The 14,236-nt window shown below is 53.9% G+C and overlaps 1 protein-coding gene across 2 annotated transcripts in view; it reads left to right on the top strand.

The window, feature by feature from the left end:
• The window catches only part of SLC25A42 (solute carrier family 25 member 42), a 33,368-nt gene that overhangs the window by 14,294 nt on the left and 4,838 nt on the right, over positions 1 to 14,236 (top strand). For both annotated transcript variants that reach the window (XM_075902843.2, XM_075902844.2), the window contains 7 exons: positions 537 to 592; positions 2,128 to 2,247; positions 6,821 to 6,932; positions 10,506 to 10,531; positions 11,920 to 12,086; positions 13,327 to 13,443; positions 14,067 to 14,218. In XM_075902843.2, the coding sequence (XP_075758958.1) occupies positions 2,164 to 2,247; positions 6,821 to 6,932; positions 10,506 to 10,531; positions 11,920 to 12,086; positions 13,327 to 13,443; positions 14,067 to 14,218 (658 nt within the window). In that variant the 5' untranslated portion in view covers positions 537 to 592; positions 2,128 to 2,163. The remainder of the gene's footprint in view (positions 1 to 536; positions 593 to 2,127; positions 2,248 to 6,820; positions 6,933 to 10,505; positions 10,532 to 11,919; positions 12,087 to 13,326; positions 13,444 to 14,066; positions 14,219 to 14,236) is intronic.

The following is a 14,236-nucleotide window of genomic DNA, read 5'->3' on the forward strand; positions in this document are numbered from 1 at the left end:
TCTACCCAGAGAGTGTGGCACAGCTAGGGCTGGGACCCAGGAATGCAAAGTCGTGTGTGGGTGTGTGGGTGTGTGGGTGAGAGAGAGATTTTTCCCGAGGGACGACAGAGTGATGTTATCACATCATCTGCGTCCTCATGCCACTGCCTGCCTCCATCCTCAGCCGTTTGCTGTGGCCGACCTCAGCACCGTCCCCTCCGGGCATGGGTTGCTCCAGCTCCGGCTCTCACCTCACACCCCAGGGAGCTGCACTGCTGGAGAAGAGCGGCGGGGGCTGGATCCCCTCCACCATCCGAGCCCCCCCAGTTCCCTCTCCCCTTCCGCTGAGACCCCATTCCCCCATCCCACTCCTGCCCCCTCCCCCCCGGTCAGACACCTGTCCCCAGAGAGAGGGGGGTTGGCGAGCATAGCGAGCAGGGAGCGCAGCCCCTAGTAACCTTTAACTTCTTTCATCGGGGAGACGATATAAAATGCCAAGTGTAAGAGCTGAGATTGAGAGATGAGGAATTGAAATGACCATTTGTTTCGTGTTTCAGGTCTTCGGTTTGGGTGACCCATCCCTTCATGAGACACGTGGAGAGCACATCTCAAAGTGAGCGCGCCTGCTAAGTAAACTGTTAAATGAGCTGCAAAGTAGGCATGCTTGAAATGAGTATGAATAAGTGAAAGTTTGGAGACACGTATGTGTTATAATTATACGTGCAAATAATTGGTATGGTCAGAATCTCTCTCGGGCAGATATGATGCATTGGATCAATCAGTTTCCTAAAATAGCCCCTGACTGCTCATGCCAGACTTCCTTTAGGTATTCCTGTGACAGCTCCCCCGCCATTTTCCATGCATCGGTCTTGCATTTCTATGCGCCTTGCCCAATGGGATCGAGACGCTGAGACTGATTGGCAACTTGGATGCTTCATTGCAAATGATAAAGCAGTCGACGATCAAATTCTTAGCTCCTGGAAATGATGCATGTTTTCAGCTTGTCTGCCAGAGCTCTGGCATTAGAAGTAGCACAGCAGAAGTCGTCTCTCCTCTAGAAGGGATTTTAAAAACTCCTTAACAAGGGTCATACAATTTACTACCATAATCCTTTGTGGGAAGAAGTAGAATAGAAAAAATTAATAGGATGTCAATGAAAGACATGCCAGCTGGTAACAAAGACAAAAATAAATGCAAAGAATAAATATAGAAATCTCATTTTGCACTCTTTTTGCTCTGCCCCCCCTCCCCCCCCCCCCGATAGAGGCAGCAGTCAGGAGAAGGTGACTAGTCAAGCATTTGCTTATCAGATAATTGACTAGTCACTTACATCCCTAGTACCGGTTGGAGTCTTAATTCTATGTAACTGTTGGCAAGCACAGGAACAATCGCTCTTCCTCCTCCCATTAAAACATTAAATAAGAAAGATGCAGTTGTCATCTATTTCCACTGAAGTCAACTTGATGCTCTTGGAGCACGGATCTATCACACCAAGGGTGGGGAACTGAAGGCCCAAGGCCCGGATGTGGCCCCTGGCTTGCCTGGATCCAGCCCCCAAAGCTCAGCCCCCCTCATAATTGGGGAGCCCAAGCTGGCACTCCATCCCCCCTCGCCCCATCCATCCCACCACAGGATTGGAGCACATAAAATCTGCTAGGCTGGATATCCCCCCCCCCCGCACTTCTGTGTGGCCCCTGACTGGTTTTTCTGTGGGTCAGCAGCCCCTGACCCAAAATAGGTTCCCCACCCCTGTGTTAGGCTGGCTGTGGCATCCGCAGGACCCACACGCATCAGTAACGGCACAGGAAATAAGGAATCAGATTCCCAAAGTGAAATCCACGTTTTCCAGCCCGACGGGGGAAGAATGTGACAAGAATGACTTTGAACGACAGGGAACGTGCACCGAGAAGGGAACGCTAGAAATCAGCTGCTAAGCGGAAGCTGGCTGGGGGGTGGCGGGTACACAGAGTTGGAAACTTCCCGCGGGACTCTGAAACAGAGATGTAAGATGGGGGTTTGCCAGTCGGCGGTGGCCTCCAGTGTAGATGGTGCCGTGTGCTCCACTGTAAGCTGGCAGCAATACCCAAGCGTCCGTGGCTACACTCACTGAACCAGTGCTTTGGTTTTTTGTATCGTTTTAAACTCTAGGAGCCTCCACTCCTCTGCCTAGTCAGCCCGACTGGTATGGGTAATGGTGCGAAGGAAGGTCAAGTGCGTTTAAAACAGAATGGCGTGGAGCCAATCGTACCCGCCCATGTTATGTCTGAGGTGAGAGTGGGGCGTTTATGGGGCGGGGGGTGAGGGATCCGCACGGGAGGTGGGGAGATCCGGTTTGGCTGGCCTCTGCTCCTGGAAGGAAAACCGAATGCCATCTGACGTGGGGAGCCCTCCGGTACCGGCAGCAGGGCTCACAAGTTCTCTCCCGCTCAATGGTGGCTTTTCTGGGAGATTTCAAAGCACTTCACAGACCTCAGTCAAGTCTCCTGCCCACCCTGTGGGTGGTAGAAGGGCACCCCCCTGAGCTGCAGCAAATTTGGTCTGTGTGCCAGGTTGTCCATTTGGTTGCTGAGCTGGGAATAGGACGGGGCTGAGCAAGATGCGGCCCAGGGACCGGATTCGGCCTGTCTAACGCTTTGATCTGGCCTGCGGACTGCTTCTGACTGTTTCTGTCTATCTCCTGCTGTCGGTGCCACCGAATTTCCAGGCGGTGGCTCAGGCTGTCTGAGCCAATTTCAATAGCTCCCTGTCATGGTGTTATCCTGGCCGGGGCCAGAGCGCAAGCCCTGTGCTGTGTTTTGAATTCAAAGCCTCTGGTCCTAGACAACTCTGAGAGGCTAGTCCCTAGCCCCGCCCCTTTTTCTCCAGGCCCCACCTCTTCTGGGGGCAGGGACTGGAGCTGGTTCGTGACCACGTACCAAAATTCATTAAGTAGCCCACCTGCGAAAATTGTTGCCCCCGGAGCTTGGTTTCCTGCCTTTGTTCTAATAACTAGATTCCTAAATCTAGATTCCTCAATCCAAGGGCTCCTCGTTTTTGCAGATCGAGACTAACGCGGCTGCCCCTCTGTGCCATAGATCAGCGTGTTTGCTGTGCGGCATCGGGATTTCTCAAGCTGCTGTTGTAAAAACAGGGAAAATATTTCAAGTGCTGAATAGGACCTAATCTGAACAGACTCCGTGGGGTTTAAAATCCACGTGAAGGTCAAACCACGTGCTTCCCAATGCCCTCCTTGTGTTCTGCTAAGCTTGTGGTGCCAACGGGGCAGAGTAAATTCACAAGACCCTCTCTTTTTGTGATAATAATAATCTGGGGAAGAGTGAAGCAAACTTCCTGGTGTGTATGAGTTTGTCTCCAGCTGGCATCAGGAAAATCCAATGGGGAAGCAAGAGTGTGTCAGTAACCTGTATTTTTTCCCCCGATGCAGTTCTAAGGAACTGGTAGAAAAGCAACAAAAGGGACTCTCGGAGATTGAGCCAGGGCTGAGAGTAGCTATCTGCTCCTGCCCTCCCTGGGTTAATCTCTGCATAGGCTGGCGCTAGTGAGCGGCGTTTTAAAGCAAGCCATGTCAAGTTTTGCCAACGCTTCCTTAGCTGGGACTCTCGCGGGCTACGGTTGGAAACGCTCCCTGACTGTTACAGCCAAGCTCTCCTGATACGCTTCCATACCACTTGGCACGGCACTGAACTGTTGAAATGGTTCCCCCAGCTGCTCTCACTCCATCCCTTCCAAAGGCTCTTTATTGGCCTGGTTTATCCTTGGCTGGGCTGGAGCTCAATCTGGAGTCAGTATTGCTCTGGGTGGGCGGAGAGAGGGAGCCAGAGTGAGTCACGTCGCCTGGGAATCGTATCTATGGGCTGCCATTCACGCTGGGCCGACCCCTTCCTGAAGTCTTGTGGCAGGTTGCTTTAAAGAACTGCAGAGGGCTGTGCGTGGCTGGTAGGGATGTCAAATCCCATAGAATTGGTTAACTGGTTAAATGTTAAAATGAACCAATTAAATGAGGGGTAGGAAGGGCCGATCCAGCCTGGCCAAGCAGGAACGCCGCTCCCTCCCTGCCCGCCGCAGCCAGGCTGGAGTGGGCCTCTCCTCCTTCTCCCAGCCCCCACTCCGCCCCTGCTGCAGACAGGCTGCTCCAGCCAGGTTGGGGTGCCCACTGCAGACGAGGGACTTGCAGGGCTGGAGCAGCCCTCTGCTCACGGTGGATGGGGGTGCTGCTCCAACCCCTACTGGTTAACCATAACCAGTTAAGGGTAATATGTTTTTAAGGAGGGATATGATAGAGGTCTGTAAAATCATGACTGGTGTGGAAAAAGTGAATAAGGAAAAGTGACTTGTTCTCATAATATAAGAACTAGGGGTCACCAAATGAAATGAATAGGTAGCCGGTTTAAAACAAAAGGAAGTTTTTCTTCATGCAGTGCACAGTCAACCTGTGGAACTCCTCGCCAGAGGATGTGGTGAAGGCCAAGACTTTGACAGGGCTCAAAAAAGAGAGAAATTCGTGGAGGTTAGGCCTATCTATAGCTATTAGCCAGGGTAGGTAGGAATGATGTCCCTAGCCTCTGTTTGTCGGGAAATGGATGACAGGAGAGGGATCACGTGTTGATTCCATGTTGTGTTCACTCCCTCTGGGGCACCTGGTACTGGCCACTGTTGGAAGACAAGATACTGGGCTGGATGGACCTTTGGTCTGACCCAGTCTAGCCATTCTTATGTTCTTTATGTGAGGCTTACCAGTTTACCAGCTACTAGGGATGTTAATGGTTCAGGTATTGCATCAAGAAGTAATATGGCTTGTTTTTCCCCATATTTGTCCAGCTCTTGGGCCGGAGTGGAGGTGCATCTTTTGCCTGTGTTTGGCTTTGAATGGGGCAGGCAGGGATCACCAGCTGACTCCAGTTGAGCTGTATTTTTGATAAGGTAGCTTTTTAAAGATCGTTGGCGGAGGGGGACAGAGTTAAGGTGACTGAGGGGCTTGGTCCGAGATGGGCCAATCCACCTGAGAACACTTCACATACAGTAGGTGCCACGCACAAGTAAAAGGTGTCTTTAAAAGCAAAGGTAGGCTGGACTAATCTCTGGTTTTCTGCCGGCTGTTTGCCTGCAGTGTGTCAGGCTTAAGCCTCTTTCGCTTGTGTTCTGCACGTGTCAGGTGGGCAGCAAGCTGTGCTCGAAATCTGAAACCTGGCAGGCATGTAAGAAACCAAGCCAGCTGCATTGCAGTGACCTGTCTGGCCTGACTCTTCTACGATGCCGAGGCCAGTTTGCAATAAGGCCGGGGTGTCCCTAGAAGGGCAGGTTTAAAATAAAACAAGAAACTTGCTTTCTGCACATGGCTTAAATCAGCAGATGGCCTGAGCAGGGAAACGAGAGGCCACTGTGTAAGGGAAATATTGTTGCTTTGGAACTTTGGACTCTGCCGGACAAGTTGAATCTTTTGTTCTTTGAGGGCCATCTCGGAGCTGACTTGCTCCCTTGGAGGATGTGGCATTTTGGGGGGGGGGGGGGGGGGTGTTGGTGTTGGTTTCCATTTGTCCTAAATCAGCGTTTCCCAAACTGTGGTCCACGGCCCAGTACTGGTCCTTAGAAAAATTATCGGGCATGATCCTATTAATTTGCGTGATGGGGTAGCAGTGCCGAGCACGGCGGCACGGCCCTCTTGGCAGAGAGCCCGCTGCCGCGGCATCTCTGTTGGGCATGTTCCCGGGTGGCGGGGCTAGATTCGGCGGGCGCTAGGACCCAGGGAAAAGGCTGGGTGCCGTGCGCACCGACGCAGAATGCCCAGCGCCAGATACAGCCGAGGGAGCCAGTGCCGGCTGATAAAGCAGCCTGGATTGGGGCCAGGAGGGGGGCGCGGAACAACCTGCCAGACAGGTAGGGCCAGCGACACAATTTGTTTGCATATTCATCATTTGCTTAATGAATATGCAAAAATGCAAATAAATGTTACCGGTCCTCCAAAAAGCTTGTGAATGGGTTTACTGGTCCCCAGTATCAAAAAGATTAGGAACCTAATCCTTGTTGATTAAAGGCTTTAACCAGAGAGATGGAGGGGCAGAGAACGGCCAGTTGCTGTTTCCTGCGTGTTGCAATGCCGGTTAAGCAAACGTTCCCGCGAGACCCCCCAAGACAGCTGTATGGATGTTCCTCACTGTGCCTGGGTTTTAGCTGTAATGTGCCGGCTGCCACCCTTGTCCATCCACACAGCTTTTAGCTGGGTTTAGATGTGCTTTGAATCTAGGCTTCCTTACCTGGGTGAGTAGATAGACTAGAACCAGGACCTCACTTGAATCTGCTTTGCAGGATGGATGCAGATTAGAACCTGGGTTCCAGAGTTCCGGTGCCTATAGTTCTCCAGGGGTTAGGAAAGACAGATCCATTCTCCCACCATGCACCAGGAGACCATTCAAATGACAGCTCAGTGCAACACTAAGAGCCTTGGGAGAGAGGTGCCGGGGTTTTCTGGGTTCATGCAGCCGCAACATGGACACAGCTACACATCGACTTGCATGTCGATTCCCATATCTCCGAGCCCAGACTCTGCAGGAAAGGCCAGGGATGGGCAATCATTTTCGCAGGGAGGCCACTTCACGAATGTCGGTACGCGGTCACGGGCCAGCTCCACCCCTGGAAGAGGCGGGGCCTGAAGAGGAAGGGGAGGGGCTGGGATCTAGCCTTCCCTCCGAGTTGTCTGGGGCTGGAGGCTTTGAATTAAAAACGCAGCAAAGGGCTCGCGAGTCCGGCCCCTGCTGGGTTAGCACCGGAACAAGGAGTGGGGAGCCATTTACATAGGCACTGAGCAATGGAAGACAATACCTGCTTTTTTTGTTTTTTTCCCTAGGGGAGCCAAGAGAAAAAGAAAGTGATCAACAACCTGATGGCTGGCGCGTTGGCTGGTGCTGTTGCAAAAACCGCAGTCGCCCCGTTGGACAGGACGAAAATCATATTTCAAGGTGAGTGCTGCAAGCCCAGGAGGGAGCAGCCAGCTTCTAAAAGCAGAGTGCGCGCTATCCTCTTGCAGCAAGCCAGCTGATCTGTACTCCCACGTCCTGCTCTGCAGGAGACCCTGTGCAGCACCTTGGTTTCCTGCTCCGGATATAGGGCCTGATCCCAAGAGGTTACAATCAGCCACAGATCTCACTTAGAGTTAGACCCAAAGGTCTGGATCCTACTCCCATTTCTGGTGTAGGAATTTGCCACTCCCATGGTGTAGGACTGAGTCCCTGGTTTTCAGCGGAAGGTGAATGCAGCTTGTAAGTGTGGGTCTGGCGTGCTCTTACTGTCTGTGGGCGGAAGGGAGGTTCTACCGCAGCCAGGCAGCATAGGGTGTTGCAGTTAAAACTGAAGGGATACTGATGCCACTTGGTATAGTGGGTTGGGTTTCCATTCCGGGCTTTGTTCGGTTTGGAGACAGATGCCGAAAAGTACAAAGATGCTATTTGGCTTCTTAACCTCTGGAAACGTGGTGAAAAAGGGAATGAGGACGTGGTGAACACGAGAAGGAAGTAAATAGGCACCTGGGGTTTTCTATTAAAGGCTGGGTAAGTAGAACTTATGTACTCCAACTGCCGTTACTGTTAACGTTTAGCTAGGAATAAATGTGATCTGAAATGTTCTGGCTGCAGGTTAAGTCAGATGTGCAGACTGCTTCAAGAGCCAATAGAGACCAAAAATACCTGGCTTTGTACCATGGATTCTTTTCACATCCCAAATGCTAAAAGTGCGTCACTGAAAAAACCCAAGGTCAGCTGCTTTTGACTACAAAATCCTCATGCGTTTGATCAGAACTGGGAGCGCGTTGATCATCCATCAGACTGCAGCGACAGGCTGATAAATCCCTGTTTCGGTGCCAGGACGACCCAGGAATATTAAATATGACAAGCGGGGGGAGGTGCACAGTAGACTTTTAGAGAAGCCCATGGATTTAAATCGGGTTTCAATCTTTGCTTAAATGGGTTTGTGAGGTTTCATCTAATCCTTCAGTGCGATTCATTTTGAGGCGATTTGACTTGATCGTCAGCCTCTGCCGAGCTGATCTCGGTGGGCGGGGGAAGAGATCCGAGAGCTGGGATAGCCAGGGTGACTCTAGGTTGGGGCAGGGCTGTGTGTAGTGCAGAAAGGTGCCTTGCTGCCCGTCTCGCTGGAGCGAGCCCTTCGGTTTGCCCGTGTAAGCCTTTCAAATAAGAGATCTGCGGGTATAACGCAGGCGCTGGGCTCGCGTGTGGGCCTCGTGGGCGGCCTTCCTTCGTCTTAGACGGCCGCAAGATCGTTGTAACCACGACGGTCTCCCGGGGTAGGGTCGTTTCGCTCACTGCGCTCGAGTAACTAGAGGTTGCGGGCGGTGCCGATTGGCAGAGGGAGCTCCTGACTCTCCCAATCAATGCAGTGTGCAATCGGCCTGCCCCTCACTTCCCATGCCCTGGCTTGACGCACGTTAGTAACGCTGGCAGGGGAAAAAAAATAGGCGGAGAGAAACCAGGGGAATCTGGCAACCCTGCCCGTGAGCAACAGTAAATAAATTGTCTCCTGGACCCCGATGGGCCGTGTGCCGCTCGCGAGCCGCAGGTTGCCCACTAGGGACGTGAAAAGTCGATTACAAAGGTAACCGTGCGCCCACTGAAAATAAGCTTTAGACGGCAGAGCCGGAAGCCACGCTGCCCTGGGAGCCAGGCTGTAAGCTCCTGCCAGGAGGCAGCTTCTCTGCTGCAGGTGCTGCTCCGAGGGGGCCAGTGGGTAACCCGGGGTGGGGGGGGGGAGGTGTAAACCCAGGTCATGCCTGCCACGTACAGGGGTTGCCTGCCTGCGGTGAGCCTGGTGGGGCTGGAGCAGCCCCCTGCCCAGGGTGGGCGGGAGGCTGCTCCAGTTCCTATGGTTAACCAGAACTAGTAAGTGTTAACTGGTTAACCTTTCACATCCTATAGCCCATCCCGGGTGTAACGGGTGCTGGAGAGCAGGGCTGAGTTAGCAGCACTCTACAGATCACCTTTGCTTGTACAGGCCTGGGGTGTGTGTGTGGGTGGGGGGGGGGGGGGGTTTGGGGGGGTTATTTTTTTGTTTTGTTTTTAAAGAAGCCAGATGCTCTGTCCAATTCAGCTCTCTGCAGAGGAGGCAAATGGCGTGATTAGAAACGGCTTCTTGTGGCTGATCCTTGACTATCCACTGTCTCCCCCCATCTGGGGGGTTTTAGCTGGCAACCGCTTCCCTCTCCAGGCAGCTTGACTCAGCTTTGGGCCCTCTGTCCCTTGTGAATTAGTAACCGCACAGCAGCCTGCCGCTGCGAGGACAGCCGGGCGTTACCGCCGCAGAGCTGCGAGCTGCTCTCGAGCCTCTTTGTTTCTCCGGTCGCGCGTTGCAGAAAGGGGCGACATCGCGACCTTGTTCCCATGGGACTGTTGCGTGGCCGGAGGAACCAGACAGTGGTTCCTTTCGGGAACCAGACAGCAGCGGCTGAAGTGGCCCGGTTGCTAAAGACACAAGGTTTTGGGGTCTGTCTTGTCGCCCTGTTGGATCTCTGCAACAGGCGAGCCCTGGAACGCCCTGTGTCAGGTGCGCTCCGAACACCCTGCGTGCCGCACTGGTAAAGGAATGCTGTCAAAACGCTGAACGGATGCCAGAGAAGAAATTGCCCCCTTTTTGCAATGAGCTCTGGGCCGGTGTAGCCTCTCTCTTTGACACCCCTCGGAGATGGGGACTCTGGGCCCTGCACCCCCATCCACAGCTAGAGGCGACTCTCGGCCAACTGGTAGATCAGAAGGTGTATTGGTTCACAGGGACGCAGCGTGGAACAGACTAGTTAGCACAGGAACCAGGAGCAGGCAGTCCCATCCATCTTGGGGAGAGGGGGGCTCAGAGCTAGGGCCCTAGGCCCCCCTCCCTGTATCCAAAGCCAGCGGAGACTAACACACACTCAGCAACCGGTCCCCTCTGTGCAGCTTCCATGGGCAAAAGGTGTTACCTGGTTGCACCTCCCCTCTCCCAGGCTCCGGTTACAGAAAGCCTCCGGCATTGTGGACACGCTGGGGCAGCCTCCCTCAGTGAGAGTCACACCTGGAATTCTCACCCCCACCTGGATATTGGTACAGTGCCCGGGGAAACTGAGGCACACGCACAGGGCACCTCAGGGACAGCAGAAATCCCATGCAATGCAACAGAGCAAGCCGAGCCAATATGATCCGTGCTTTGTCACCGTCCCATTGAAGTCCTGCCCTGTGCTACATGGCGGCCTTCGTTTGCAGCTTGTGTGGGGAAGGGATCTGTTAAAAGGTACTCAACTCTTAACCGGGGAGGCCGACTTAGGTGCCACAGGGTCTGAGAGCAGCCGGATGCTAATGAGCAGACACTGGTCGCTTGCAGAATAAGAAACTGCTACCTGCCAAAGGCGGTCTGGGAACTTGTAGCGGTTTATGACACATACCTGTTTGCTGGGGTGCCAGATTCATCTCCTAGTGTTCACTCCCTCAGCTGCATGGCTGTCCCGTTAACCGTGCCACGAGACCTCACACTAATGTTCTTCTCTTTCTTTTTAGTGTCGGCAAAAAGATTTTCTGCCAAGGTGAGGTGACGTCCGTCTCCTGTTGACCTGGGGGGGTTGATTCACAGCAGTAATAGCAATAAAAGTGCTCTCCGCTGTGTTTAATGGCCTGGCTTGAATCTTAGTGGCAGTGTTTAGCGAGAACTAGCACAGAGGGAAAGGCTTGTTCCGAGGTAATTGACAGAGCTCCTTGGGGCTGGGACCAGGGCCGTTGCCTTTGGCCCTTCGTACAGCACCTAGCAAAGAGGCAGCCATATACTTGTTCTGGGACTAGAGGTGCTACAAAGAATCAGTTACTCATCTGTGGGTACCCGGGGCTCCATTTTTTGGGCACAGTGTGATAGTGCATGTCTCCTTCCCACCCCATCCAGTGGGGCCGACAACTCGCCGGGCCCCTGGGAAAGGTGGGGAGTGACCCAGCTCTGCATGCCCAAAGGGGCGGGGCCTTTGGTGGAAGGGGCGGGGCCTTTGGTGGAAGGGGCGGGGTTAGGGCTAGCTTTCCCCGGGCAGCCTCAATACTGCCTGGAGCGTGCTGTCCCTACCTCTGGCAGCCCTGGTGTGGCAGCTTAAAGGGCCTGGGGGGCGGGTATCTGGCTGGAAGCCCCAAGTCCTTTTGAATCGCTACTTTCTGGGGCAGTTGCACCCTCTGCGTGACCCTGCCCCTGCCCAGTGCAATCTCTCAGGCAGCCGTGGCATTGCTCAAACGCTTCAGAGGGGAGCCGAGTTAGTCTGTAACTGGAAAAACTTAAAAATCAACGAATAGTCTAGCAGCATCTTAAAGGCTAACAACACATGTCGATGTTGTCATGAGCTTTCGAGGGCACAGCCCACTTCTTCGGATGAATGGCGTTATTAAAGGTCCAGTTTCGAAAGATGTAGGGAATGTGGGGGGAAGGGGAGAAGAAAGGGGAAAGAAATAGTTAATTAGCGTCCATGCTACATGAGGAGGATAGAGAAGGTGTATCAAAGTTTATTGCAAAGTTGAGTTTGGGTGGGCACCTCCAGCTGGTTTGTAGATTGCTTTCGTGGAAGGTTGAAGCTCCAGCTAATCTCCCTCCCCTACCCACCCCCCTGCCAAATCTTCTGCATTATGCGCATACGGACTTGGGTTAGAAGGGTTCTGTGCCAAAATCACCCAGCGCTGCAGCTTGTCCTTGAAGAGGAAACTAAGAAACGTATCATCTCGAAACAGCCCCAAGCCCTTTGAACCTCTGCCAGGTTTTCCTGTCGGAGAGAAATTGATGCTCCGGTTTTGTGTATCCAGGGGTGAATGTAAATGGCCGGTGTCTTCCCACCTCGTCGCGGTTGGGGGCTGAGGGAAGCTGTCGTGCCGAGACTTGTTTTCTCCCGCTGACGATGTCCTCCCTCTGCCTCACCTTCCACCCATTCTCGTTTTCTGTTGCACGCAGGCAGCCTACAGGTTGATCTACCACACCTACCTCCATGAGGGCTTCTGGAGCCTGTGGCGCGGCAACTCGGCCACCATGGTCCGGGTGATCCCCTACGCTGCCATCCAGTTCTGTGCCCACGAAGAGTACAAGCAGCTCCTGGGAAGCTACTATGGCTTTCACGGAAAGTAAGAGCACGCCGGGGGTGGAGCCTTCTCCTGGCAACAGAGTCGGGAGCTGGCGGTGGGAGGGGCATGTGAGGTGGAGACGTTTCCAGGCCTGGGGGGATGAGAGTGGTTTAATGGATCAGCGGAGAGCAGGGCTGCTCCGTTAGAAGCTCTATGTGTAGAGAACCTTATCTGGGTGGCAGCCGTGTCGTGCCCTGGAGGGCAGGAGCTAAGCAGCATGGCGTGTCCCTGCGGCCAGAAGTCTGGATTATGTCCCGGGAAGATTCCCTCTGTTGGAGAAGATCCTGCCTTCTAGACGGGTTGGCAACAGAAGCACATCAGAACGGCCATCGTGGGTCAGACCAAAGGTCCATCTAGCCCAGTGTCTTGCCTGCCGATAGTGGCCAATGCCAGATGTCCCACAGGGAATAAATAGAACAGAGAATCATTAAGTGATTTCCCCCCCCCCCTCGCTGCCCATTCCCAGACTCTGACAAACAGAGGCCAGGGACACTGTTCCTAGGCATCCTGGCTAATAGTCATTAGTGGTCCTAACCTCCATGAACCTATCGAGCTCTTTTTTGAACCCTCATATAGTCTTGGACTTCACCACATCCTCTGGCGAGGAGTTCCACAGGTTGACTGTGCGCTGCATGAAGAAATACTGCCTTTGTTTGTTTTTAAACCTGCTACCTATGAATTGCATTTGGTGACTCCTAGTTCTTACGTTATGGGAACAAGTAAATAACTCTTCCTTACTCCCTTTCTCCACACCTGTCCTGATTGTAAAGACCTCGATCGTACCCCCCCATAGCCTCCTCTTTTCTAAGCTGAAAAGTGCCCATCTCACTAATCTCTCCTGCTATGGCAGCCCTTCCAAACGTGGCCCAGGTGCTAGTTGGGGTTAGCATTCCCTGTCTGCAGAAGGCTGATGGTACAAAGCTTCTTTCTGCTGCCAACAGAAGCAATGGAATGCAGCCCCCCCCCCCCCGCCAGAGGTGGAAACCAGCCCCCAGGCCCTTTAGGGCATGTCCTCCGAGGCTCCTGCTCCCTTGTCCATGCTCTAGGGCAGTGGGGTCTGAAAGACCTGAATTAGTTTTGCTACAGCCTCGCAGCTGCCCCCGACCTGTCACCGGCGCTGAGCTCCCCCCTCCTTCCGGAGCCAGCTCCCTGCTGCGGTGGGAGGAAGCTGACGAGAATGCAGCATTGTTAGCCTGTGCAGGCCTGATCGGCTTTTTTTTTGTCTCCCTCTCGTTTTTAGAACGTTGTCTCCTCTACCCAGATTCATCGCTGGCTCCCTGGCGGGGACCACAGCTGCCGTGTTAACCTACCCCTTGGACCTGGTGCGCGCCCGCATGGCTGTCACGCCCAAGGAGATGTGAGTGGCTAATGGGATGGGCGTACACGCCTGGGATGGAGGGGGCTGGTTTTGAAGGACAGATGGTGATTTTTTTTTTTAAGCCTTTCTAGCTCGCTTCTTGCGCCGAGCTCCTGGTGCAACTCTGGGTTTGGCGGCCCGGCTGCGGGGACCGGCAAGTCCGGAGGATGCAGATATCCAGGGTGTTGCATTTGGTCCGGTGGCCTCTCTGTTCCAGAAGGAGATGAATAGATTACAAGGCCACCTAGTTGGGCCTCCTGTGTCACCCAGGCCAGAGACTTCCCCCACCCCACACACACGCTCCCCTCCCCACCCCCAGCATCTGTATCAAGCAGCGGCCAGCTCCCGAACCAGAGGCGGCTTTGGTGCCGAGCGATCAGTTTGATGGGACGCTTATGGGACGGTTCGACACGATGCCCCTCGTGAGGCCGGCAGAGCTATCGGAGAGCGTTGGCTTTGCACAACCGGCTCTTTCCCGAGTCTCTGTCATGTGCCCAGGGCGGAATGTTGGCCAAGTTCTCCGTCCGAGCAAGCAGGTTACCTGGCGTCCCCCTGGAGAGGGGTGTTGGCAGCAAGCCAGTCGGTAACGTCTGGGGCGGGGCTGTGTGTCTGTGCTTCGACAGGTACAGCAACATCCTGCACGTCTTCATCCGGATCTCCCGGGAGGAGGGGCTGAAGACCTTGTACAGGGGCTTTGCGCCCACGATCCTCGGGGTGATCCCCTACGCCGGGCTCAGCTTTTTCACCTACGAGTCGCTGAAAAAGCTGCACGCAGGTAAGGTGCGGGCGGCGT

This window comes from Pelodiscus sinensis, chromosome 32 (genome assembly GCF_052426305.1).
Source record: "Pelodiscus sinensis isolate ZL-2025 chromosome 32, ASM5242630v1, whole genome shotgun sequence".
Lineage (NCBI taxonomy): Eukaryota > Metazoa > Chordata > Testudines > Trionychidae > Pelodiscus > Pelodiscus sinensis.